The sequence below is a fragment of the Fistularia commersonii genome, chromosome 9, assembly GCF_037954325.1.
Source record: "Fistularia commersonii isolate RoL2024-O1a breed Wild chromosome 9, RoL_Fcom_v1.0, whole genome shotgun sequence".
In the NCBI taxonomy this organism is placed as follows: Eukaryota; Metazoa; Chordata; class Actinopteri; order Syngnathiformes; family Fistulariidae; genus Fistularia; species Fistularia commersonii.
This window is the reverse complement of record NC_141292.1, coordinates 6,311,890-6,337,273: the sequence shown is the minus strand read 5'-3', so window position 1 is coordinate 6,337,273 and position 25,384 is coordinate 6,311,890. Positions and strand designations below refer to the sequence as shown.

Below are 25,384 nucleotides of genomic sequence, written 5' to 3'. Positions count from 1 at the left end.
TGGGAGACCCTAAATAGTCCGGAAATGTGAATATGTGAGTGAATGGAGTATGTCTCTGTATGTGGCCCTGTGATCGGCAGGTGATGAATCCAGGGTGAGCCCGGCCTCTGGCTCAATGACACTCTTGAATTTGTAATGTAATGTGACCTCGTGGCGCTAATGTGGCGCTCGTCCTTCCAGGTTCCATCATGATGAAAAGCTTTGGCCTGCGGGGAGTGTGTATCATGCATGAATTTACACACAGGAATGAGCAGTAATGAACCCTAAGCTGGAGACTGACGGAACCTGCGCTTGTTTGTGTGTGTCCCTCCAGTCGACGACCCCCGCCTTCTCCGACCCACTAGACCTCCGAGTTCCTCCCTCCCTCCTCAGTCCCACCATCCCCCTCTGGATGCGAGGCCGTGGACCACAGCGCCAGCCTCCCGCCATCCTCTGCTGCACCTGACCTGAGCTGCCTCCACCCTCTCGCTCCCCCTTGTTCTCCCCGAACACACTCACACACACACACACACACACACACACACACACACATGCTTGCACACTCACAAGCGCACACATTATCTGGTTGACTCGGAGAGGCCAGCTACTTGAAACACACTTGCATGACTGATATAAACAGATTCTGCCTCCATATAAACAGAATTAACTACATAAAACAATATGAAATAAAACATGATAAGTAATTATGTGTATATATATATATATATATATATATATATATATATATGTATGTATGTATGTAGCTTTGGGGAGGAGACATATGCAAAACTAGCACGACACTTTGCCTGAGTATTACTTAACAATATACTTGAGATATTCTGGCTGCTGACTGACTTAATCCTATTTGATTTACTAGTTGTTTTATCTTTGAATATATATATATATAAACATATAAATATTATTTTCCGCTGCTTCATTTCCTCTTTATATAACTCACATGACTTTCCAAACTATAACCTTGGTTTAGGTCTGCTTGTGAGATGTTCTGTTTTGACATACTGAACCACAGTATGGCTTTAAAATATGGCTTTAAAAAGCACAGGCAGTTTTTTTTTTTTTTTATTTTATCTTATTTTCAAAATGATTTCAGGCCATGAGATAACAGACTCAAAGCCACGATTAAGTATTTCGTCCACTCCAAGCAGGTCCTGACTTGATGACTATGATTTCATGCTGACACATATCAATAATAGTGGCTCCCAAATCCCAGGTGAAGGAATTTGAGGGGATTTCATTATTTCATGCCCATATCCTCATTTGTGCATTTATGCTCCTGAAGTCCTCCTGAAGTTTGCAGTTCTCATATATAGTTTTTAACACATATTCGAGGATATGTTAATTCCATATCCTAACCTGGATGGTAGTCACAGGGCTGGGCTTTCTCCCTGTGTAACAATATCTGCGGGCAGCACTTTGGTTAGCGCCTTTGCCTCACAGCAAGAAGGTTGGGATCTGACAGGACAACCTTTCTATGTGGCATCTCCATGTTTTCGCTATGTCTGTGTGGATTTTTTCTGGTTTCCTTTCCGATGAAGGTTCGTCGGAGACCCTAAATTGCCCAGATGTGTGAGAGAGTGAATGGTTTCTATGTGTGGCCCCATGATGGGTCCGGGGTGAACCCCGCCTGGACACACCTCAGCCTGCTCCCTCTCCACCCTTTGAAGAAACACCCCTGTCTCTTTTTCCATTTATCTCCTCAAAGTTCGCCTTCATCACCGCCCTTCCCTCCTCTTCCTCCTGTTCTTGCAACGGGACCGAAAGAGCTGGAGGGGCTTCTTTGGTCACAATGGTCAGAAATTCTGCTCCTGCAGAGCCTATGCAACACACACGTCACAGCCAATAGTTATGTATCTTCCTTTTTTCCAAGTGGTTTCTCCTCACAAATGCACACCTCATCACAGAAAGCCCTCAGGTTTGAAACTCTTACCTTCTCAAGGCAGGATCGAGATAGAAAGTGCAATATACACAGCGTGGCTCTCTGCAGCCATCAGGGGTTAAAATCTGTGGGTAATCTATAATCTAGGCTTTACATCCCGTCCCCCCTTTTGTAGTCAAGATTTGCAATTCGATTTATTGTCTTTCAATCTCATCTGTCGTTTCTTTTCTGCCCCCCGCCGACCCCGCGAACAGTGGCCACGGGGGTGAGTGAGAACCCTGCAGCCACCATGGCATGTGATCCAAAAGGCCATGGAGCCCTTCAGTTTTCACCCACATGCTGCATCTTGAAGCCCAGTGAGTGGAACTCCCCACCTCCACCAGTGCTCCTAATGTTGTTGTCAGCGTGACAAGTTTTATTTTGACCCCACAAACCCCCCCACAAACCCACTCACCACTTTGCTGCAAGAAAACCATCCTTCCCTCCTCTTTACCTCAACTGATGTCACTTAAAGCAGTTTTTACACCCCCTTCCCTCCAAAACAAACGCAACAAAGCATATTCTTACCACTATCACTTATTTGTGAACAGTAAATAGTTGATTACGGGCATATCTTGATGTATTATTGCGTATATATGTGTGGTGCATCTTATGGGAATTTAGAGAATTTAGTCTGCGATGTATGAGATTTCTGAATATTTAAATTATAAATGTGTACAAGGAAATAATTTTAAAAACTTGGAAAAAAAATGCAGTGATGTCTATTGATGTTCACCGGTTGTTTGATACTTTAGTTTGTAGCAGGGGCAGAGGGGTTTGTTTCTCCTCATCCCCCCGAGCAGGATGGGACAGTGTGAATGTGTGAATCCCAGCCATCCAGTCCTGCATCATGTTGGAACTGCTGTAGATGAACTGCTGTAGCGTGATTTTACCCTGCAGGACTTCTGTGCTTTGGCAACACATTAAAAGAAAAACCTGCTGTGTAACAAAAACAACAATGTCATCTCTTCCTGTTTGGATTTATTGGATCATCATCACACTTTCAAGTCTGCACTGATGACTGCGGGGGATAAGAGAGGACAATTGAAACCAATGGCCTTGTGCACCCCCTATTGGTTGTATACAGTGATATCAAACCACAAAAAGGAGGGCAGAATGAAAACTTTGAGAAGTTGTATTTTATCCGAGCTCCAATCAGCTGGTCTGGCAGGCACACAGCTTGACAGCAATACTGTTGAGATTTTGATTCTTTTTTTTAATGAACCATGCCCAAGTTAATTTATTTGGTTGCTTATTAAACACATAAAAAATGCTAGTGCCCTGGACAAACTCAGAAGTTCACACAGGGGATTTAAGCTGCTCAATCAGTTTTATTCAGGAGAAAATATTACCAAAGGAAAAAAAAAAAATCATAAAGCTCCTGTCAGAAGCAGGACTTGAACAAATCAGTTCTCTCAGTGATCCTTCATTTCAATCCAACTCACCACTACTTTACATTAAAACTGATTAGTTGAGATACTAACTTATTTCAAATAAATAGTATATTGTCTCTTCTTAGTCAATCTTTGTATTAAATCACAGCCAGTCAGTAACCACCAACATCCCACCTCTTAACAGACACACTGCCATCAAATATGACAGTCCCCCATCCCACATACACACACGCACACACCAGGCATAATGAATATACAATATGTTACACAGTTACAGTATATACACCACCTCTTTTACAGTAAAGACAATAAATGCTTCTCATTGCTATTAGTTTCAATCACGTATTACATATATAACAGTGAATTAGAGATTGTGTCATTTAACCAGCCCCGAAATCACACAAAAATTATTTTCACCTCTTTGTTTAATCACTCCCAACACCTAAGAGAAAAACCCAATTGTGACATTTTTTTTATCCCCAAAAAGGAAAACCGAGCAAGTGACAAAAATGAATGGAGGCAAGGGATTTTTAAAATCAAAAATGATTTCATGAAATTAGTTTACACCAGCCGAAGTGCTGCAGTCTCGGGGAAGACACAGTGCAGTTTACTTGTCCTGCCAGCGACACAGAATACACATGGCCTCTGCCTTGTGTGCCTTGATCACATGTTCCTGTCACAGGTTTCAAAGACTTTGGAATATAATGCTTCTGTCCTGACACTTTATGACAAAGACGGTGTGCTGTTATAATGTAAGAAATGAAGCCTGTATCTGAGAACATCAGTAGGATTTTTTTCTATTCTAAAATTTATGTAAGATACAGGATATATTGAGTTTTTATTAGTTATAAAGGCATTAGGTTCTCCGGCATCTCCACCCTGAAGCGAGACACCTGTGGTGACGTCTATCCAGTTTGATTCGGTTCTTGTGCACGCTGTGTTGTCATGCCACACGCTGATTTACTAAAAGATTACCAAAAAACAAAAAAAAAGAACAGAAGAGACCAATTTTTGTCTTCTAATTTTGGAACGAGGTGATTCATGAACTCAATGTCAGACTGGTCCCATGGAACATAACATGCTTTCTTGAGAAGAGTGATCAGAATAATTTTGCACTCGTGAACTTTGGGGACTTTAAACATCTACTTTAAATGTCTCTTGCTTCAGGTGGAACCCTCAGCGTTCAAGTTTGGCGTCATAGGTTCCCCATTTTGTCCCGAGAAACTAGAGGCTCTGTGGTAGAAACACTGTCCGAGCAGCCGAGAAGACAGAGCTGAAAGACAAGTTCTTTAGTGCAATCATACTTATGTAGTTGGGCTCTCTTTAAAAATGACAACAAATGCAAACCATTGAAGAGAAAAAAAATGGGATTACCACACACACACACACACACACACACACACACACACACACACACACACACACACACACACACACACACACACACACACACACACACACACACACACACACACACACACACACACACACACACACACACACACACGCCATCCAGTTGTAAGTGATGCGCTTTTGTACTTCTTTGATGAGAGAAGCTACAAGCTAGACGCAACAGAAGTAACAGGCTGTTGTCAACAGTGAAGATACAATTAGAAACCCAAAGACTCCATGAAACAGATGTCTCAGCCCAGTTTATCAAGATATACTCTGATAAAGTAAAGCTAAGTTTGAGAGTTGTGATGGGCCGGGGACCCCGGGGAATATTTCAGGATCTCCAATCATGACGAGATAGAGAAGTTAAAAACACCTCCCCGGCCTTTAAACTCTAAAGTGACTGTACATTCTTATTTAACAGGCTGACGTAAAATAGCAATTTGGACTTGCAGAAACAAGAAGGGAAGCAAGTTGCAAGCCCTTTAAAAGAATAATAACTATCCTAACTTGAAGAAAATGCACTTATTTTTTCTCGTCAGCAGCAACTGAAAATAATAACATTGTTATAATCAATTGAAGTTTTCGTGGGATCTTATAATTGCTTTTATCCCCTTTCTAGATCTCTCTATTTTCAAAGGTAGAAATTTCTTGGGGTTGAATGGGATGTTATGACGACATGGATGTTTCACATATTCCGAACATTTGAGACACACATTCGACATACTTTCAGTATCGGGTAGGGAAAAAAAAAAAGACAAGTAGAGAGAGGGTAGTTTTAGAAACCAGTCTGCTACACCTGCACCCGTCTTCCTGAAAATGTCACCAGCAAACTTTTGCTTTTGAAACGGAGCAGCGCACACAATTCAAAAGCAATTATGTGCTACTTCCTTTCTTCAACCTACATTACATTACACAGCTGAGCCACCCGGGCAATCCTTTTACTATCATCAGCTCTCCCCACGTTACAAAAAACATACAAGTACATATTCCAGTTAGTACATTCAAATGTGATGCTTTTTTTTGGCATGTGAACAGTAATTAGCGCCAAACTAAGCTTTGCACTAAAATAAAATTTCACATTAACAGCCTGCTGAATTTTAGACAGGTCTTTAAGTACTGTATGAGCCAGGGGGCCAAATACATGACCCCAGTATTGCACTTATGTGTGACGCGGGGAGTGGGTGGAATTAAAACATGTGGAAAGGAGATGAATGAGATTGTTTTTGCGCCTCTCCAACCTAAAAAAAAAAAAAAAAAAAAAAAGGAAAAAACAAAAACAAATAAACCCAACCAAAAAGAAAGTCATCCTTCCTTTATGCCCATGCACAATATACAATATGTAACTGAGTAAAAAACTGTCTCGCATCTGTGACATCTCAAGTTTGTCGACGACACGGTAAGCAACAGAAACACTGTAAACTGCGGTGTTTTGATTTTCCCCATCCTTGTCCAACATCTCATGAACATACACACAAAAACAGGCTTGTGTGGAGACGAACACATTCAATCACACACACGCGACCCTCACACCACCAGGATCTTGACTTCATCCTGTTCGTCGGGCCGGTAAAAGAAGGGGATACAGGGGTTCTCCCCAAGGAAGGGAGGAGATCTTGGTGCTCCCTGAGGATTCTGGATCTCCTGGAGCAGCTGCATGATCTGCCGGGCTGTACCGTCCTCTTTGGGTCCCAGTGGCTTGGAGTCAGTCTGGCTGGACCCAGACAAAAGCGCCTGTGACGAAGGGGCTTCCACACTTGTGTTGGGATCCGCAAGAGGAATGACCTCCATGGCTTCTGAAAAGACAACAAAGGGTAATCCGTTCACATGATGTCGCTCCAAATACACAAATACACAGCACATGGGGTCACTGACTGATAATCAGTCAGGTACCGTCTTGGAGGTCAACGTTCCTTTTAGGAGTTGTTTGTGTGATTACTTGGTTTTACACACGAGATGGAGAAGAACACTTTGTTTGTAAGACAGTTGATAAAGGAATGGACATCCTGTTCATCAAAACCAAGTACATGCTACTGTTTTGTCTTATCGGTTCCCCCATGCGAGTTTCACAAGTTCAGTGTTTTTCCACTGAGAACAAGATATTCTCTACAGTATAGACATGGATTCAGACAATAAGCAAAATTTCACACAGAACAGTAAAGCTACAGTTATATGAAATATTGCCACAACATTGGTTTAAACTACACTGAGTTTATTTAAAAAAAATCTAAAATATGGATTTCTCATCCTGTTTGTATTTGTAAGGTATGGTTTTACCCTTACACCCATAGAATTTGAACATTGTTAGAATGCGGTGCAAATGTTGCTAGTGTGTCCAGAACTTGAATGTGCTTTACAACGTTTTGCTCAAACAGGTTTTGTTATAATTGACCTGTGACTGAACATTCGGAGGGTAAAAGCATATTGTTTTGCTCAGGCCCACTGTACCGTCTCCGCTGTGGGCATGCAGGTCGCCGTGTGCGTGTGCTTCGTGCTCCAGGTGAGCGTGATCCTCCCCGACAGGAAGAAGGTCGGGGTTCACGGTGCCGGCGTTGCTCACAGCTCCAGTGTAACGGCTGTACCAGTCATTCCTCTCCGCCACTAGCCTCATCACTAGATCCTGCAGCTCGGCCAGCTTTGCCTGAAAGACCACAGTTACTGTATTTATTGCAATAATCTATTTATCAGGCAAAAGTGAAATGATCAACACCTGCAGCTTTTCCTCAGTACAAGGTTTTGCCACAGTACCTTCATCTCCTCCTTATCCTGAGCCAGCATGCTGATGTACTGCTCCTTCTCTTGGTGTTTCTGCTTCATGATGGCCCGCTGGCTTTGGTAGAGGGCAATGTACTCTCCTGAAACACAGAATATAACGGTGGAAATGAGTGAGTTTGGCTTCTGACCAAATTAAAGTCACAACAGAATCTACACCATTACCACACCTATAGTGTCTGTCTCCCCTGACAGTTGGATACAGCGGTGCTCTAGCTCTTCTACCCGCTCCTTAAGGTCGGCCTTCTCTTGCATGAGAGAGGTAAAACGCTGCTGAAGCTTTTCCATTGCTGTTTGTAGGGCCTGATGAACATCTAATGGCACTCCCCCCTCTGGGCAAATAGAACAGAATACAAAGAACATAATACACTATACATAATAATATCTGTTCTAATATTACTTGTCCCAACGTTTTTCCTCACCTGAATGCTCATGACTGTGTTCACAGTGACTGTGTTGGCCCAGAGATTTTTCCTGCTCATGCTGATGCTCATGAACAGGCATGTGACTGTGTTGTTGGTGCTCCAGACTGAGAGCCAAAGTGGCTTGGTGTTTGGCTGCCATGTGGAGCTGGTGCTCCTCCTTCAGTTGCCTCCTGGCCTCATCCCTCTCCGACTCCAACTGAGCCAAAGCTCCACGGATAAACTCCTCCTGCAGAAACATCGGGGAAGAGGATCACAAGTGCTTCTAATATTTCTAATATTCAATAGCAAACTTGGTGTACCCCATGCAAATATCAGCATCAAAGATGTAACAAAGCAAATAAATAATCCATGATTTTTGTGAGTGTAGTCATTCTCCGCACCATCTCTTTATGGCTCCCAAAATCTTCTGGGATGATTATGGACGACTCCTTCACGCTCTCCTGCGGAGTCTGGCTCTCAACTCCATCTCCTGTGCAATACATGGATTTATATTTATGGATTACAAAACTTAGGCCGGTTCCAGAACATCAAAATCTTCATAATTTTTCAAGTTCTCAAATAGCTGTTTATATTTTATGAGGTCCCTTACATGTCATGGGAAAGGGTATTCATGTAAACAGTAGATGCACTAGAATATACTGATCGATCTGAACTAGGAAATGCTTAATCTCTATTAGACCATATCAGATCTTTGTTTCATGTATACATATGAATGTATATATATCGCAATGGCATCGGACTTCAGCCTATATTTTAGCACTAACTTTCAAATACAACACAAGGATGTGTAATAAAAAGAAAAACTGAAATAATGGGAAAAAGAACTACAATCAACCAGTAATATGCAAATATTACCTTGATCTCTAGGTGGTGTGGCAAGCAGTGAGCTATTGAGCAGCTCTTTCACCTCAGCCTTCAAATGCTCATTATCCTTAACTAACTGCTCCAAATGCTCCTGCAAGTGGAAACAGCATTGTATTTGTATAAATAAATATTAAGATTAAGGTATTTCCTACATTTTTGGTGCATGAAATTAATATGTAAGAAACTGAATCCATACAATGTGACACAAAAATACTGAGAGGACAAGAGGAGACACAAACCTGTGCATGTTTGAGCTGAGTTTGACTCATCTCCAGCTGTACTCGGCCCTGAGACTCATCGTGCTGCAGCCTATCCATGATCTGGGACTGCTGAAAGTACTGCTGGTGGAGCTGTTCCCTCTCCGATGCCATGGCCTGATAACCAGCACAGTACTGCTGAAGGTGGGCAACTACCTGGTCCCTCTGCTCTGTCAGACCTTGAGTCTCCTGACATTTCAGCTCCAGCTTAAATTAGAGCATAAGAATAAGTAGAATATCCTCAGATCAAGCAGCTCAACAGCCATGTCTATGTGAACACTATTATGATCCTAAATTCAGACTTTTTCAATCAAACATTTTATTTTGATGTTAACGTGTCAACAAATAAAAGTTGAGTGTAGCGGTGTCTTATATTTCATCATTTAAAACAATGTTTTACAGATGCTTGTCTATTGGAATTGAACATACTTGCTCCTTGACGTTATGAAGATCCTCTTGCAGTTCACCCATCCGACGAGCCAACTCTTTTTTCACATGCTGCTCTGACTGAATGGCGGTGGTCAGCTCCATGTTTTCATTTGTCTGAACAAATCAAAGGAATGAGTCTCCCACCCTCTGAGATAAGTGCTTTCTTTAACATAGTGAGTACTAAACATTTGAGTACAGTTATGATTACAATGTATGACAAAATGAATGATGAAAATGAAACAAGTACATTTGGAGGATGTCTTGGATCAGTGATATAATACAGCAAGTTTTTGGATCATATGGCAATAAAAAGAACTGATGGGACGCTAGAGATAAAGTCTCACCAGTTTGACAAAACCGTTCTGTAGCTCAGCAAGCTGGTCCTTTAGTGTTCGGTTCTGGGTGAGAGCACGGCTAATAGTGGCCTTGTCCGACTGAACGTCTTCCAACATTCGCCTGCGGTCCTCTGCCTGCTGTGCCTCACTCTCCACCTGCCGCTCCATTTCCCCCAGTCGTGCCTCCTGCTCCGCACAAAGGCGACTCAGCTGCTCATTATCTCGCAGCTAGAGGAAATAACCAAGACAGATTATGCAAAGATAAAAAAGGGTGATTCTCCTCTAAATCAAAAATGATATTTTTTTCATTTCAGCCTTTTTTTGATTAAGAAAATAGTATTGGCCTGATCTATGCCAACGGTATCCATACCTGTGACTGGTATTGAGCAAAAAGAGAGTCTCTCTCCAGCTGCACAGCATTTAGTGCTTCCTGCAGAGCAACTTCACTCTCTGAAGGCCCTGATGGCTGAGGCTGACTAGTGGCCTCACTCTCACCCTGAGCCTCTTTCTCTTGGGACAATAATGCTGGAACAGAAGAAGTACAGCGGTTTCAAAATCTTAGTATGGTCCAAAAGGGAGTAAAAAGAAGTATTATCTAGCCTTTTTCATTGATAAATGTTATTTCTTTCAAATTTTTCATTCTTTTATTAATCTTTTGCGGGAAATTGTTCTCTACTTTTAACCTATCATGGATGAATCATCGGCAGTGGGCAGCCACTGAACAGAGACCAGGGAGCTATTTGAGGTTCAGTGTCTTACTCAACAACACTGACAGGCTAAGAGGAACTTGGGAATTGAACAATATCATCTTCCAAGATGAGCTCAATAACCATATCAACAACACACCCCTAAATCAAATGAATGTGGATCATTAATAAAACTTAATAAATAAGCCTTTGGGCAATTGTGCTGGCAATCAGTAAAACAGCACACTTAAGACAAGGACAGACATCGATCCTAAGAGTCGGTAACTGTACCATCAATTGGCTTACGAAGAATACAGTGTTATCTCTTTAAGTTCTCGTTTTGGCTCAATGCTAAAAGAGACAAAAACTATCCAAAAGGTCACGTCACTGATCATGAAGCAGTGTCAAGCTGCCTTTCATTAGCATTTGAATAAAAGTAGAAATAAATTACAGAAATGCTTGGAGTCTCCTGTTTCAAGGGGATATTGTAAACTACTTCCAGCCACATAGTAATCCTAATATATCACCTGCTGTATTTTTTAGCTCTGCAATGGTGGCATCCAATTCTTGAACTCTGTTGATATTTTTATCCCTCTCTTCTGCAACCAAAGAAACCTAGAAAACAGACATTGGCAAATACTGCTTGGTCAACTGTTTATACTAAACAACTGAAAAAAATTGCTGAAATAACATTATTAGTATATTCCTCACCTGTGTTAGCAGCTGTTCTGTTTTGTCCTTCCATACCCGACCTTCCTCCTGGATCTGCTCTGCATAGCGGTCCCTCTCTGTCTTCAGTTGGGCAATCGACACAATCAACTACAAAATCATGAACATAAGAGAACTGATTGTTATAAAATACAAGATTCCACAATATCAGATTAACCGCCAGTTATAAGAAACAGATTTGACGTAATTTTTATTGAAAATATTGAAAAGGGAGAAACAACATACATTGCTTTTATCAAGTAATCAAGTGGGGAACTAATGGCTAAAAACAACCTTTATGATTGAATACTTAGTTATTATGGTTTTTCGAACATCATCATCAAATGGATGCATAATCCTCTGAATCAAGAGGATGCACGCATGTGCACACACACAACTCGAAGATAATAACTGTGAAGTCCTTTCTCACTGACCTGTTGATTGTGCGCTTCGATCTGCTGCTTCTCTTCCAGCAGCATCTGGATCTGTTGGTTGGCGTTGGTTGGATCTGACTGGTTAGAGTGCTAGACAAATCAAGAGAGGAGAAGTTTTAAGCACAACGCATTTTATTGCAAGCGATTTTAGGGATACTAACTGAAGAGTAATTAAAAAAACGATATAATCACTCCTCACTTAACAACGTACTCGGTTAACGACAACTCAGAGTTACGACGGGTGTTACGACTTTGACAAATATTCATTAACGAAAATATCTAAAAGTTGCAAAGTCAATGTATATGAATTGGAAGATAATGGTATAATAAAAGATCTATAGCAATAACATCAACTCTATTGTCAACATTAAGCTAGGCTGTCTTGTAACTTTTTACCAACAGTAGGTTAACTTTTAGGCTATGGTAGGCTAGCCTTCCGTGAGGCTAGACGGTATACTATTTATATATGACGATTTGAGTTGACATAAAGAGAATCCTTGGCTTAATGACGAATTTTCTTAACGATGTGGTCGTTGGAACAGATCATTGTCGTTAAACAAAAAAGGGACTGTAATTGTCAGGAAAAGGGAAATGACGCCAAGGGCTATTTACAATAAATCACCTGTTCCAACATGAGGTAAGCAATCTCAAGCCTCTTGCGAAGATCTTCAACCTCCAGCCTCATTGCACCGTTTTCCTGCGTACTCTGTTTCAGCTGCTCAGAGAGCTCAGAGCTCTGCTGTTTCGATTCGTCACTCAAATTGCTGCAAACAAAACCATATTCTGAAACCTCTCAGCTTTTCAAAAATAAGTTGATTGCATAGAATTGTGCTTGAAGTAATATACTGTATTTTCCGCACTATAAGGCTTTCTCAAAACCTGATAGTGCGCCTTATAATCTGGTGCGCCTTATATATGGATCAATATTGAGCTGCGAGAGGTCTCACAACTACGGAAAGCAGCTACCAACTCAATTTTCTCCCGTAAAAGATGTAGCGCGCTATGCATGCTGGGATATATGACTGCGTGAAGCATGCATTTTCATTTTCGTGTGTGTGTGTGTATGCCCGTGTGCGTGTGTGTGGCTCCTTTCAAGAGACACGCTTACGACGTAGTTTAAACTCAAGGCAATCAGTCACGCAGTAGAACATGGGAATAGAGCAGCGGCAACAAAATTCAACATTAACGAATCAATGGTGCGGAAGTGGAGGAAGCAACAAGATGACCTGCGCCAAGTAAAGAAGACTAAACCGAGTTTCCGAGGGAACAAAGCGAGATTGCTACAGTTAAAGGACAAACTCGAACAGTGGGTTGCTGGACAGAGAGCAGCAAGTAGAAGTGCCACCAAGGTCACTATTCGATTGAAGGCAACAGCGCTAGCTAGCAAACTTAACGTCAATGAATTTAGAGCCACCCCTTCCTGGAACTTCTGTTTTATGAAAAGCTTTGAACTGTGACAAATGGAGTTGGAAATACATTGTTTTCAACGAAGGTGGCACAAATACCAGTAAGAACTACCAGTGCGTACGGTACCGTATTGTGAATGCACTAACTTGTTTTGGGAGTGAAGAGAGTTGTCAGAATGTTGGTTTGTATTCTATTAATAGAGTTTGACTGACTTATCTGACTGTTTTGTTGACCCTCCCTTTAGCGCAGCTCCATTTGTGTATGCATAAAGCAACCCCAGCCACTACTGTAGCGTTTATTCTATGCGCCTTATAATCTGTTGCGCCTTATATATAAAATTTTAGCTAAAATAGGCCATTCATTGAAGGTTAATAGTGCCTTATAGTGCGGAAAATACAGTACTATTGAATGCATCTTGTGGTGTATGCCAAAATGAAGTGACTTACTTTTGTCTGAATAGCTCGAGCCTGAGGTTGTCCCTCTCTTTTTCAAGCTCTTTGTTGTGCTTGAGACAAAATGGATAAATTCACAAACATTTAATAAAATAGCAAAGATAAAATTAGAAATGACATACAGTGTATATGAAACAAAGAATATAGGAATATGCCTTTTTGTGGATTATCTGTGGATGTATTACTGAATTACAAGCACGTGACATAGTGTCCAGTAAGTTTCCCTTGCAGATTTTATTGTATTACCCATTTATGGTGCTTCTACAAGAAATTACCGCAATCATCGTTACCTTTTCAAACTGTTTTTGCTGTGTTGAGACAGAAGAAAGTGTTCTTTCCAGCTCTGACACTCTTTGCTTTGTTGACTGCAGACGGTTATTCAGTTCTTCAGCATCAGCTACACACAAACACACAAATGCGTACATACTTAGTATTTGCAAGACCGTTTTTAAAATTCAAGCTGCGAAAATTACAGGATTAATGGTCTTTTGAATTCATCCCAAAATGTACCCATAGATATACTGCATGCTATACTGATTACCCATGAAACTAACAGATCAGTTGGAAAGGATGAATTGTTCATTTTGGCCCTATTGAAAGCAACATAAAATACACTCACCAGTTTTTTGCCGCGCGGCCTGTTGTGTGTATTGCAGTGCTGTCTGTAACTCTGATTTCTCTGATACCAAAATACCAATGGTTTGGATGTGAACCTGGATGTGGGGCCAAATAAACAAAGATACAACATTATTGAATATTAGTTTTTGATCTTTGCATGACAGACCACAAAATCTGTAAATTACTTTCTGGTGAGTGACAGATGGTTGGAATAGCAAGTGTCAGTAATCAGACCAAACTTATTTTTTCTTTATCAAATGTATTTCTACATAAGAACTTACCTGTAATTGCTCCCGCATGGCACCTTGTTCTTTAGAAAACTTCTGTTCAAATTCTTTTCTTTCCTGTAGAAAAAAATTACAAAAACATAAGTGAACAAGGAGGCCAAGGAACTTTGCACAAAAACAAAAGGAAGCCTGTCAGGACATGGACAGAAAGAGTTGTTTACCTTCTGCAGCTGATCTGTGAGCTCCTGAGATTGCTGTGTCTGCCAAACAAAAAGAAATATGCATTAGAGTAACAATTCAAAGATTACGTTTTCTTTCATTGTGCTGGAAATGTTAAACAACTCTATCACTGCTCAATAAAACATACTAATAACTGACAAAAAAGTAAGATTGAGAGAGCATACCAAAGGAGTAAGGCAGGGATAAGTCAGGAAATTATGATCCTTCTTTTTTCAGAGTGTCATAGTTATAATATAGGTCACTCTAGTCAGTGAGGTCAATTAGGACTCACCATTAAATGTTAGGTCAAAAGACCCCTTACTACAGCCCTACTTTGAAGAGATGGATTTTAATCAAGTGGGACAAAGAAATTAAATTAAAAACAATGAATGAAATCCTCCAGAGTTCATTTACTAGGGATGACATGCAAGGGGTAATCAGTCCATGCACTTGTGAGGTAACTGTGAGATTACTACATAAGTGTTACTCCTATCACACATATGCACACAAACACACACAGCCTCTTACCAGCTGGTCAAGCTTGGTATTGAGCTGAGAGTTTGTTAAGTTGCTGGACTCCAGGGCGGCAGCCAGCTCCTGGTTCCGACTCTATCACGTGCACACATGCATTCAGGGAAAAGGAGAAAGAAAAACAAAAGCAGAAAAAAAACAGAAGGATGTGAACACAAAAACACAAATAGAAGAAAAGAGAAACATTCAATTGTGAATTATTGACATGGAACGCAAATGATAGCACTACATCAGGGGTGCAAAAACAAAGGCATGATGATTATTTAAATTGATTTATGGAGCGAGTTGTAATATGACTGTGTCTCTATAATTGCCAACGAAAGTATTATTAGGAGGTCAAGTCTGTCACTGTATTTACTTATTTTGTCCACCTGGAATCATTTTGGGTGGATTCCAACCTTTACAAGCCAAAGTCATACATTTCAACTGAAACCATGCTGTCACCGACTGAGTGGGTAAAACAATACACAATCTTTAATGTAAGCATTAAAAAACAGGTGCTTTTATTTGTTTTGAAAAAAAAAAATATATATATATCAGTTATGTGCACACCAAGTACACACATCAGGGTTGTAATCACTCTCTGAATATCACAATTCCCTACTAGTTTTACAACTAAACATATCAACATCAAATGCAAATGCCCATTTCAGTCTCCATTAATTCTGAACAAACAGTAGTATAGGACACTTTGTTTCATTAACTGTAACGTCTGTCACCGCTGAGGTTGTTGGTACAACTTGCAGTTTAACCAGTTAATACATAGATAGCTCCACTCATTCCTCATTCCAATTACATCACTAAAGATTCCTACACGGTCTAGGATAGGGGAAAGTGGACTGGTACAATATGTTTCATATATGTGGCCCTTATATGGCCAATCTCACAGACATGGACATGAAGTTGAATAGCACTAGAGCATGCAGTCAAATCTCAAAAAGGTAACTCTCACAAAAAGACTCAGCAGGTTTTGGTAATTTGCACAGTCATGACATATAACTCAAGCACCATCATTACAGATGGCACGCTACTCTGTGATGAATACTAAACCCCTAGTTATCCATGGATAGAGCCTGTTTAACTGCATTTCACAGACATGTAGGTATTGTGAATAAAATGCTCCCAGGGTTGAAAGAAGTTATAGCTTGAATCAAGCGATGAAGTAAAAGAATACTCTGGCTGCCATTTTACTAAGAAACACATGGCTAACATGGATGCCACTTCTTTGCCAGGGGGAAAAGCCCTGAATATATTAGATTTCTCTCTTACCTCAAGTTCTCTTTCACTGACAGGAGGAGGACTGTCACCGTTGATGTACGCAGCAGATGACTGAAATCACACAAACATGCAGGCACATAGTTCAATAAAATTAAGTAAGGACAACTGATTTAGTGCAGTAGAGTATTATGTGCCTGCTAATTGCTAAGCAAGATATTTCCATTTGTAACTGCATCACATTTTCAAACCACATATTAGACAACAGTCAACCAGTAACAAGCACCTAAAAACCTCGACATAACCCAATTCTTGCTTTACCGCTAACTGTGAAAATCAAATCAAAGGCCGAGGAGATATGTTGAGATGTAGTCATGCACCAAAGAATTAAGAAAATTGGTAGATTGGTAAATGCTTCAAAGGCATTCCTACCATGAATATAACAACATTCTGTATCTGTGAGTGCACATTAGCATGTGTGTTAATTGTAAAAAGCCCCAAGCCCTCTTTACAAAAAAATTAGTTTGGGTGACACCGGAGATTGTAACACTGTACCTCAGACACCAGGCCATTAAGTTGCTGTGAGAGCTGTCGCAGGCTCTCTGTGGAAGACAGGGGTCTGCAGGACAACACATAAACATACACAGGATATCATTTTTACTTCCTGTCAGTGCAAGATATATATCTCAAAGGTCCAGACATGGCTTGAAAAATACATGTCTAGGTTACTTCAACATTTACATGTAATCTACAATAAAGAACAATATTTGCATACATATTTGAAGTATTCTGTATAAGGCTGAGAAAAGTATAAAACAACGATCACTTTGAAAGTCAATGACACTTAATAATAAAAATTCTATTTGCTCTGTAATGAAAATCCCTATAATACACAACTCATATAAACTGAATGGATTCCCAGCAACAATAGTATTATTCAACACCTAAATTATTTTAAAGCAATTTCTTAATTTTAACTGACTTCAGGTAATTTGTAGTTGCTATTTTTAGAAATAAATTGTTGACCTTTTTCAACTTAATTTCATTTTTAAAAGTTTGATTTACCAAGGGAATTTCCAAAAACCTCTCAAAAGCCAACATACACATCCTAGTTTTTTTTTAGTAGGTAATGACCAACCTATTTTCCTCCATCAAACTCTCATTTCCATTGGTATCAGGGTAGTCCTACAGAGACAAAGGAACAGCGAATAAAAGTCAAGTTACAGAGAAAAAAGGAGGACAGAAATTTAAATGATGGGACTTTCAGAGAACCAGGCCATCCTTTGCTGGGACTTCCAAAATGAAAAAGGTGCTTCACATGTCTGACTGAAATGAGTTGACTATGAACATTGGCTACACGTGAGAAGTATGCCTTGACAAGACTGATAAATATTGTGTACACTTTTACAGACGGCATCTACATAACAGGAATAAACAAAAGTTGTTTATAAAAAATTTAAAAAGCTTAAAATGCTTAACATATGCTTGAGCATTTTATGTGAGCTCTGTAATTAACAAGTGGCACTAATTATTGAACACCCTGTCTCTAACCGCGGTGTCCAGCACAGACACTGGCAAAAAACAGCAACCATTATGAACAATGCAGATACTGTCTGCCAAATAATTTAGAGCATAATGCAGAAACAGAGAAGAGCCTGACAATATCAGATTGCCGGAAAAACAAGAGGTAAAAATGACAAAGGGAGAGAGACACACCTGCAGGTCAGTGTTGTAGGTGAGAGACTCTGGATTAGTGGCAGTATTAGTATTAGTGGGGTTAAACACAGGTGAGCTCCGATCGAGCTCGCCCTTTGGTTCCTCCATCACCTGGAGCTCTGAAGACCCCATGGTCTCCATGTCAGCAAAGCTCTGAGGCGATACATACACAAATAATGCACACACTGATTCACGGCCAAAAAAAGTGTTATAATCAAGAAGCAACAGACAAAACCACAATTATATATCAACTTTACATGACTTACATACAGAATAGTAATGTAAAAACCAACACATGGCATAAGAACAGGCAATACATTTTCAGAGAGAATGGTAGACAGATTGAGGCTGAACCAAAATCAAAATTGGTGAGACGACTTCTCTGTGTTGTCGGTGAATGGCTTCTAGAATACAGTAGAACCTCGGCTTATGATTGCCCCTAATCAAGAACAAACTGACCTATGAACAGAGTCTTTAATCAACTTCTGATTCGACCAGCAAATAAGAATCAGTGCATAAACACAAAAACTCATGGGCTTTAAGTGTTGTGGTGTTGTGGTGCAGCAGCAGTCATGTGTGGTACTCTGTGTTGTTAACATTGTTCCTCTGTTATAACTCTTCTTGTGCTTTTTTTTTCAGCAAGTTAGCTCCCAATAGGGCTCCCAAAAAAGTTAGGTGCGAGTGATTGTGGTGTTACAAGAAAGTCAAGAATTACAGTTAATCTGAAGAAGGAAATAACAGCTAAATGTGAGAGTGGTGTTTGTGTTACAGCTCTTGCCAAGCACAAAGCAAATGTCTCAAGTCTTCGAAGAAGCACAAAATTAATTGTTAGTTTGGATTAATGAAAGAGAGCACGCTGAAGATAGCATTTGCAAGGGTCTCATATGCGAGGCTTTACTTCTGCATGCTGATACAGTGAAGAAAACGCAGAGTACAAGTGCTGGCAAGAAGAGGAAGAACACCAGAAAGACATAATTAAGGTTATCTTTAATTCCTTTCTTCATTTTTGCCACAAAATGAAAAGTTTCAAAAGAGTACAGTATATTTTTGGGGTTTGGAGAATGGATCAATGGGATTGACACTGATTTAAATGGAAAAAATTGATTCAGTTGGTGAACATTTCAGTTTGCAAACCAAATCAAAGAACGTATTAAATCCGACAGCTGAGGTTCTATTGTACTTTTATATAAAACAAAGCGAGGTAGTAGCAGGGAATGATGTTGAAAAAAATACTGTGTAACTGTAGGCATTTATCTAAAATTGTGAAAATGATCAGCCTAAGATTCCTGTGTCAAACTTAGTCAGGAAATAAACTTCATACAAGTATTAACACTAAACAACAACTAAAAGCATACACATGAATACAAATGCATTTCATGCCTGCATGACGCACTGACTTGCCTTCACCAAGACTCATGCCAATCATCCACGCCATGCAACACAATACAGTGAAATCAATAACACCAGTGTTATAAACTCATACATAAAAATCCAAACAACGGAACTACATAAAAATCCAAACAACTTCTCTGCACATTTCTAGAACATGAATGTGCTTTGGTTGTACAAAATACAGCACCAATGCAATATTTTCTAAGATCGGACTCATGCTCTCAGGGCAGTGACAAAAACAGTAGACCTCATAAACTGAAGGTGTAGCTGGGACCACAGGGGGTATTAGCAAGCAACTACTCAGATGCTTTCAGATGCAAAAACTAATGACAAAAGAAAAATGGATAGTGAAGAAACAGAGAAAGAAAAGAGAGCACACAAAAGCTCACCTGGCTGTTGCCATATGGAGGTAGGGACACTCCATTACTTTGACTAAATGCTTTCAGAATATTCGCAAACTACAGGAAAGAGGAGAGGGTACAAAACACGAAAAGGGGGAAGAAGCATTTAGAAAAATGACAAGAAATAAGAGGAAAAAAAGCACGGGTAGGTGCCTGCTATGTCAACCATCCAACAAAAGGGTTCAAGGAGAGGGATGCGACATGGGAAAAAACTTTGAGTAGTGGCCAGGAAGTCAGTGAATATGGTCTGCATTTTAAAATAAGACTGAAATACTGGCTTACATTTTCTACTCATAAACGCAAACATTTATTACTAATTTTAGATTGAATTTTTTGAGTTGTCAACACTTGAAAACTAATGTAAACTTTGAAAAAAAAAAAAAGATTCAGATTAAGTTCAAGTGTTAACAAGGCTTAGGCATTTAAAAACAAATCAGCTACTTACCACATTGTGTCTGAGCAAAATGACCTGAATGTTACCGCTGTGTGATGGAGTCACATGCTTTAATGTGTGTCCTACACTCAGTTTGCTTTTGGGTGCAGTAAGGTTCTCCAGAGAGTGCTTAAGATTCAAAATCATGGCCAGCAGCAAAGACAGCAAATGACTGTTATAACAGTCATTTCATTTGCAGTATCTTCTTATATTGGTATAAGCATATTATAACACCAGTATAACTTCTCATGATGACAAATATTAATGGAATAATAAATAATAACTAAGAAAACAACAGACTAAGACATTATGTGTTAATATCCGTCTGCATTCTGTGGTGTATAGCAGAGCAATGTAGTACAAAACAAGAAGACACCGGTAGAGATTTGATATAACTGCTACACGCAACAGCAAACATTTTATTGAATGTATGTATGATTAACTTCTCATTGGACACCATTTCTGAAAAAGAAATCAGTCCCTCAAGTTTTATAACAACAGTCTCATGATATAGCAATTCTGATAAAAATCAATATACTGCAATACACACTGTGATATCTGTCACCTTTTTGATGTAAGATATCACTGGAATTGGAAAAAGCATGAACTTTGTATTACAAACCGCAAATAGCAACTTGGCCATTCATCAATATATGAGCAGGTGATGTAATAGTGGATCACTCCATTGTTACTGATAGTCTTTGGTCTACACCTGTATTGCAGCCATAAAAAATGAATAACACTGACACTTTAAGAGAATGCTGTTGCTCTGGTGTCATATGATGTAAAACAAATGACACTTTGACATTATGACATTAAGCTATGCAGCACAAAGTGCTTACAAAATGAAATGAGCAACTTGAACATCTTTGTTAAAAAAAATTGTCAATTAAGAGGTTAAATTAATAGAACCTTAAAGGTTATCAAATACACAACCATCCCATCCAGATGTTGTAACAGATAACTTTGTCCATTCATGTGGATACAAAAATGATTCACAATCACAATCACAGACAGTGTAACTTGCTATAGTGAGAAAGAGATGACTGCTAAGTGCAAACAAACGAAATATAAATGTGCTGCAGGCCTTTAACAGTCAAAATGAATTGGCAAATGACATATGAATAGTGTGAAATGCCATTTCAGCATTACAACCAGACTTTTTTAACTGTACCACAACAGGTATGTGATCATCTCAATTATTGTAAAAAATTGTCTTTAAATGATTGAAAAATATTTATAACAAATACTTCCTAGGTGTCCAGCAAAGTGAATCCTATATATATTGCAGTATTGAAATTTTGGCCCACCCAGATTGGTTAATGCCCCATGTTGCGGTTGGTTTAAAACTCTCTGTCTCACAGTAGATTTTTCAAGGATATCCCCAGACCAGGAGACTACTTACTAGATGCCATATGTAGGCACTATGAGTGTGTTATTTTAAATTTCGCAAACAACATAGTAACCTCAATTATTTTTTTTGTGCTTCCAAACAGCACTTAACAAATAATCTGAAGGAAAAAACAAATAATATGAAGGACTGCACACATGTTGATTTCTTAAGGTACGTACTATGCTAACAAAGTGAATGATTGTACAAGATACAAGTATCTGCTGTTAAACTTTACTGTAGCTATATATACTGCACAACTATCTTTTTAATCATATTTAATAAGGCAAAACAAGTCAAAACAAGAGAAGACATTCCCAAATTATCGTTGTTTGTTATCATTTAAATTATTTCAGGTTTTTATGAAGTCATACCATTATCCAGGTCTGACGAAGATATTAAGGGTGAATAGACCATCCAAAGACATGGGCAGAACCGGTATTGACTTACAGGAGAGTTTCTGTCTGCTGATGGAGCATCAAGTTGGCTTTGTCCCTTTGCCTTCTTCTTCTTCTTGGCTCCGGCACCACCACCTCCTCCCTTATCACCTCCAACACCAGCAGGGGAGCTCTTCTGCTGAAACTCCTTCAACTGAGCCAATCATGAAAACAAAGAAAAAAGTAAGCATCAAACCAAAGTATCCTTGAAGGAAGAGAATAATGTGTGGTCAATTTCATGAATGAAAGATTATTCTACTGCAACATATCTGACACACGCCAAGTTATGAAAGTCATTGATTTAAATTAAAGGAGGTAATGCAGGAAATTACTGGACTTACTTTCTCACACCCCCAACTTAGATTATCTGCTTTCAAATGTAATCTCAAGTCAAAGCAGCAAAGTTATTGCCAGACACATTCACTATGTTTGCGCAAACATTTATCCCTCCAAACTATGCAAAGTGTATCTAGTACCTCCACGAAATCCTACCTGTATGTATACTAGAACTGTCTCAGCGTGGGCCACCGAGACAGTTCTAGTGTGGAGTCGGTGCGAAATCTTCAGACATACAACACTGTCGTGTCTCGGTGAAATACAGGATTTGCATTGATAGCACTCCTGTTATTCATCATCAGCTATTTATTTAATGAACATTTCCTGACTGATAAGTACGTTTCCTGTTGGCTCTGAAGCACACCTAGCTGAAGCACTCGGCAGGACAGGGGAGAGGGGTGTCAGCTGTCAAAACAGTCCCCGTCATTCTGAGCAGCTAACTATGCTAAAATGGGTTTGCGGGGTTTATTTTGACGTCGCCGTAATGTTTGACAACCACGGCGCATCGCTAGGATAGCAAGCGAGAACGGCTTGTCATTGTTTAAACTCCTTTATCGCTAACTATTCGTTAATTAGCCGCTCTGCTAACGTTAACTTGCCACAGTTAGCATGTTTAGGTATGCTAAAAATCTGATTTGCTAAACATTAGCTCGAAGTCAGATTTAAGTTAATCACCAACTACCTAAGCAGTGTCTAATACTGCCTATAAAGAAAAGAATAAAAAACTACTTTCCATAATCAGGGGAAAGTTAATGTCATGGGCGAAGGCCTGCTAGAAGCCTCGGTCTCTCCGGCGCATCAAACCCCCAGGAGAAGCGACGGAGGCGGGCGAGGTGCCGGCACGGAGGTCGGTCGACGTGTAATGACACCACTCTCGCTCCGTAAATACCAGCACAGACATATGCTCGCCTAAATACAACCAATGCCTACCAATAACCCCGCGTTGTGGGTTGTAGCCTTTGACATTTCAACATTGCATATTTTATGGTAGTTATTTTTTTTACCTTTTTCTTGGCTGCGGCGAGTTTGATTTGCCTGCTTTGGTCGGCCATCCTGCTGCTCCGGTGGTCAAGGACCGAACCACGTCATCAGTTTAGTGTCTGCTGACGTCTGCCGCCGCTAGAGGGCGCACTACTTTGGTACGTGTCTGAAAACTACAGCTCTCACATGACTTCCTTCTTCTATTCATTGCTTCTCATTTCTCTTCTGCTCATGGATCATGTCAATGATACATCGTGAACAGGAATCCCCAATATTCATAGATATGATTAATTTCAGAGAAGAATAGATGAAGTGAACATATCTGTCCCCTTATAAGCTATGTGGCCCACCATATTGTACCATAGACATTTCCCTAATAGAATGGGATCTTCTTTTGATTTCAGATTTTCCCTCACGGGGTCGCCAGAGCAAATCAACCTTCTCCATCTAACCCTATTCTCTGTATCCTCCTCGCTCACATAAGCTAATTTCATATCCTCTCACTACGTCCATAAATCTTCTCGAATGGGATCAATCACTAAAAACGATTAAGGTATTAGACTGCCCCTGTGACTAAAGTGAATCTATTCTCAGCAGACAAATGAAGAAGAGGAAATAAGAGAACGAAGTGTAGTCATAAAAAGAGAAAAATACATTTTGAAAATGCTAATTTCGGGAAAAAAAAACAATAAAATAGTCAAGAAAATATTGATTTAAATTTATAGCATATGTTGTGCAAAGAGTTATAATTCAGGATCATATGAGTAGAATAGTGAGAGGTTTTCTATTGATTCCATAGGTAAGTACAAGATATTGCAAGAAAAAAAAAGTTAAGGTGCGATCTCAAATTCAATAAAAACCAATAAAAAACTAATTCTCTATTTTTTGTCAATGGGCCTCTCCCTCTGTGAGACTGTGAAACAAGCTGTTATGTCACATTATGTCACTTTTCACATGAACCCTGCACAAATTGACTCAACCACTGATAGATTCAGAACCCCCTCTGGACCCCTTTGGCTTTCGCAAATAAAATTAATCTGAATGTCTTTAAACTTTGAAATGGTGTGGAAATTGCAACATTATATAGATGATTGGATTCTTAGTACAAAACACTTGGTTCTGGGTCGGGAAAAGACCTTTGTTTGGGAATTAATTAACTAAATAGTTTTGAAGTTGAAAGAAACAAAAACAAATTGATTAACAAAACAAATGAAGTAACTGTAATTTTAGTGAAATTCAAAGTGGTGAATGCAAATTCAGGTGGACCACCCTTGCAAAGGGACAAAATCCACCCTTTTGATTTATTCAGCATGTAAACCCACCTCCGACAAGAGATGAGATGAGATGAGATGAGAACAACTTTATTTATCCCGAAGGATATTGCCATTATATGATACAAAAGGCTGTGGTTTCCCCTTAATACTAGAGGGTTCGTGTAAATCTAACAAGATGTCTTACACTTACAGGATAAACACCCCACTACAACATGTAATAGCCACATTTAATCAGCTGTTTTTTTTTGTACACAATCAAATGTCTTTTTGTTGATACTCAGTGTATATAGTGACCCGCCTAGTTTCTCCTTCAAGGTTACACAGCAAATCCCCAAGTTCCCCATCTTGACTTCTACATTATTCTCTTTCAATTTTCTTGGGAGCAAACATTTATATCTGTCACACCATAACTCAAGACTTGTAAGTCTGAGTTTATCCACTTTGAAAAGTTGATGTCATATAGTGAAGTACAAAGACATGTTTCTTAATGGTCTCTGCATATGTTGATAAGTGAAAACAAATAATGCATGTAGTGTGCGCTTCGTTCGCAGAACGTTTATTTGTTTCTTCAAGAGTGCTGGACCTAAAAGCCACATTTGCAGTGCAACTGAATGGATCAATAATAACCAACAAGTCATCATGCACTGGGGGACAGCAAGTTATGTCACACAGGATAGTATAATAAACACAGACAAAAGTGGTATTAAAGTGTCCTCCTTGGTGATGTTACAAAGGAGCTCCATG

The 25,384-nt window shown here is 39.6% G+C and overlaps 2 protein-coding genes across 16 annotated transcripts in view; one reads left to right on the top strand and one right to left on the bottom strand.

The window, feature by feature from the left end:
• dnm1a (dynamin 1a) overlaps window positions 1–4,785 on the top strand; it is a 51,886-nt gene extending 47,101 nt beyond the window's left edge. For 9 of the 12 annotated variants that reach the window (XM_086152155.1, XM_086152158.1, XM_086152146.1 and 6 more), the window contains one exon: window positions 314–4,785. In XM_086152155.1, the coding sequence (XP_086008281.1) occupies window positions 314–344 (31 nt within the window). In that variant the 3' untranslated portion in view covers window positions 345–4,785. The remainder of the gene's footprint in view (window positions 1–313) is intronic. The other 3 variants (XM_086152150.1, XM_086152149.1, XM_086152152.1) reach the window with 1 other exon arrangement.
• golga2 (golgin A2) lies at window positions 3,227–23,488 on the bottom strand. Of its 4 annotated transcripts, XM_086152141.1 has the most exons (28): window positions 23,390–23,488; window positions 22,063–22,203; window positions 19,778–19,846; window positions 17,997–18,149; window positions 17,419–17,465; window positions 16,836–16,899; window positions 16,335–16,394; window positions 15,063–15,143; window positions 14,537–14,575; window positions 14,370–14,432; window positions 14,090–14,183; window positions 13,761–13,867; window positions 13,465–13,523; window positions 12,234–12,375; window positions 11,612–11,701; window positions 11,181–11,288; window positions 10,997–11,084; window positions 10,154–10,308; window positions 9,793–10,011; window positions 9,449–9,562; window positions 9,002–9,226; window positions 8,754–8,853; window positions 8,279–8,367; window positions 7,896–8,124; window positions 7,644–7,805; window positions 7,450–7,556; window positions 7,150–7,342; window positions 3,227–6,497 (listed from the first exon to the last, which is right to left on the bottom strand). In XM_086152141.1, exons 1-28 carry the CDS (start codon window positions 23,435–23,437, stop codon window positions 6,229–6,231), a joined length of 3,315 nt encoding a protein of 1,104 aa, XP_086008267.1. In that variant the 5' UTR covers window positions 23,438–23,488; the 3' UTR covers window positions 3,227–6,228. The 4 variants fall into 4 exon arrangements, with proteins under 4 accessions (XP_086008267.1, XP_086008269.1, XP_086008268.1 ...); XM_086152143.1 differs by lacking the exon at window positions 17,997–18,149 and having other exon boundaries at window positions 23,390–23,452; XM_086152142.1 differs by lacking the exon at window positions 19,778–19,846 and having other exon boundaries at window positions 23,390–23,452.
• Window positions 23,489–25,384: the final 1,896 nt, after the last annotated feature.

Coding starts and splice junctions, on each gene's coding strand:
- golga2 (XM_086152141.1), bottom strand. CDS start 23,437: ATGGCCGACCAAAGCAGGCAAATCAAACTCGCCGCAGCCAAGAAAAAG. Junction 14,576..15,062: donor ATACCAAGCTTGACCAGCTG/GTAAGAGGCTGT, acceptor TTTGTTTGGCAG/ACACAGCAATCTCAGGAGCT. Junction 13,868..14,089: donor GGCCGCGCGGCAAAAAACTG/GTGAGTGTATTT, acceptor GTTTGTGTGTAG/CTGATGCTGAAGAACTGAAT.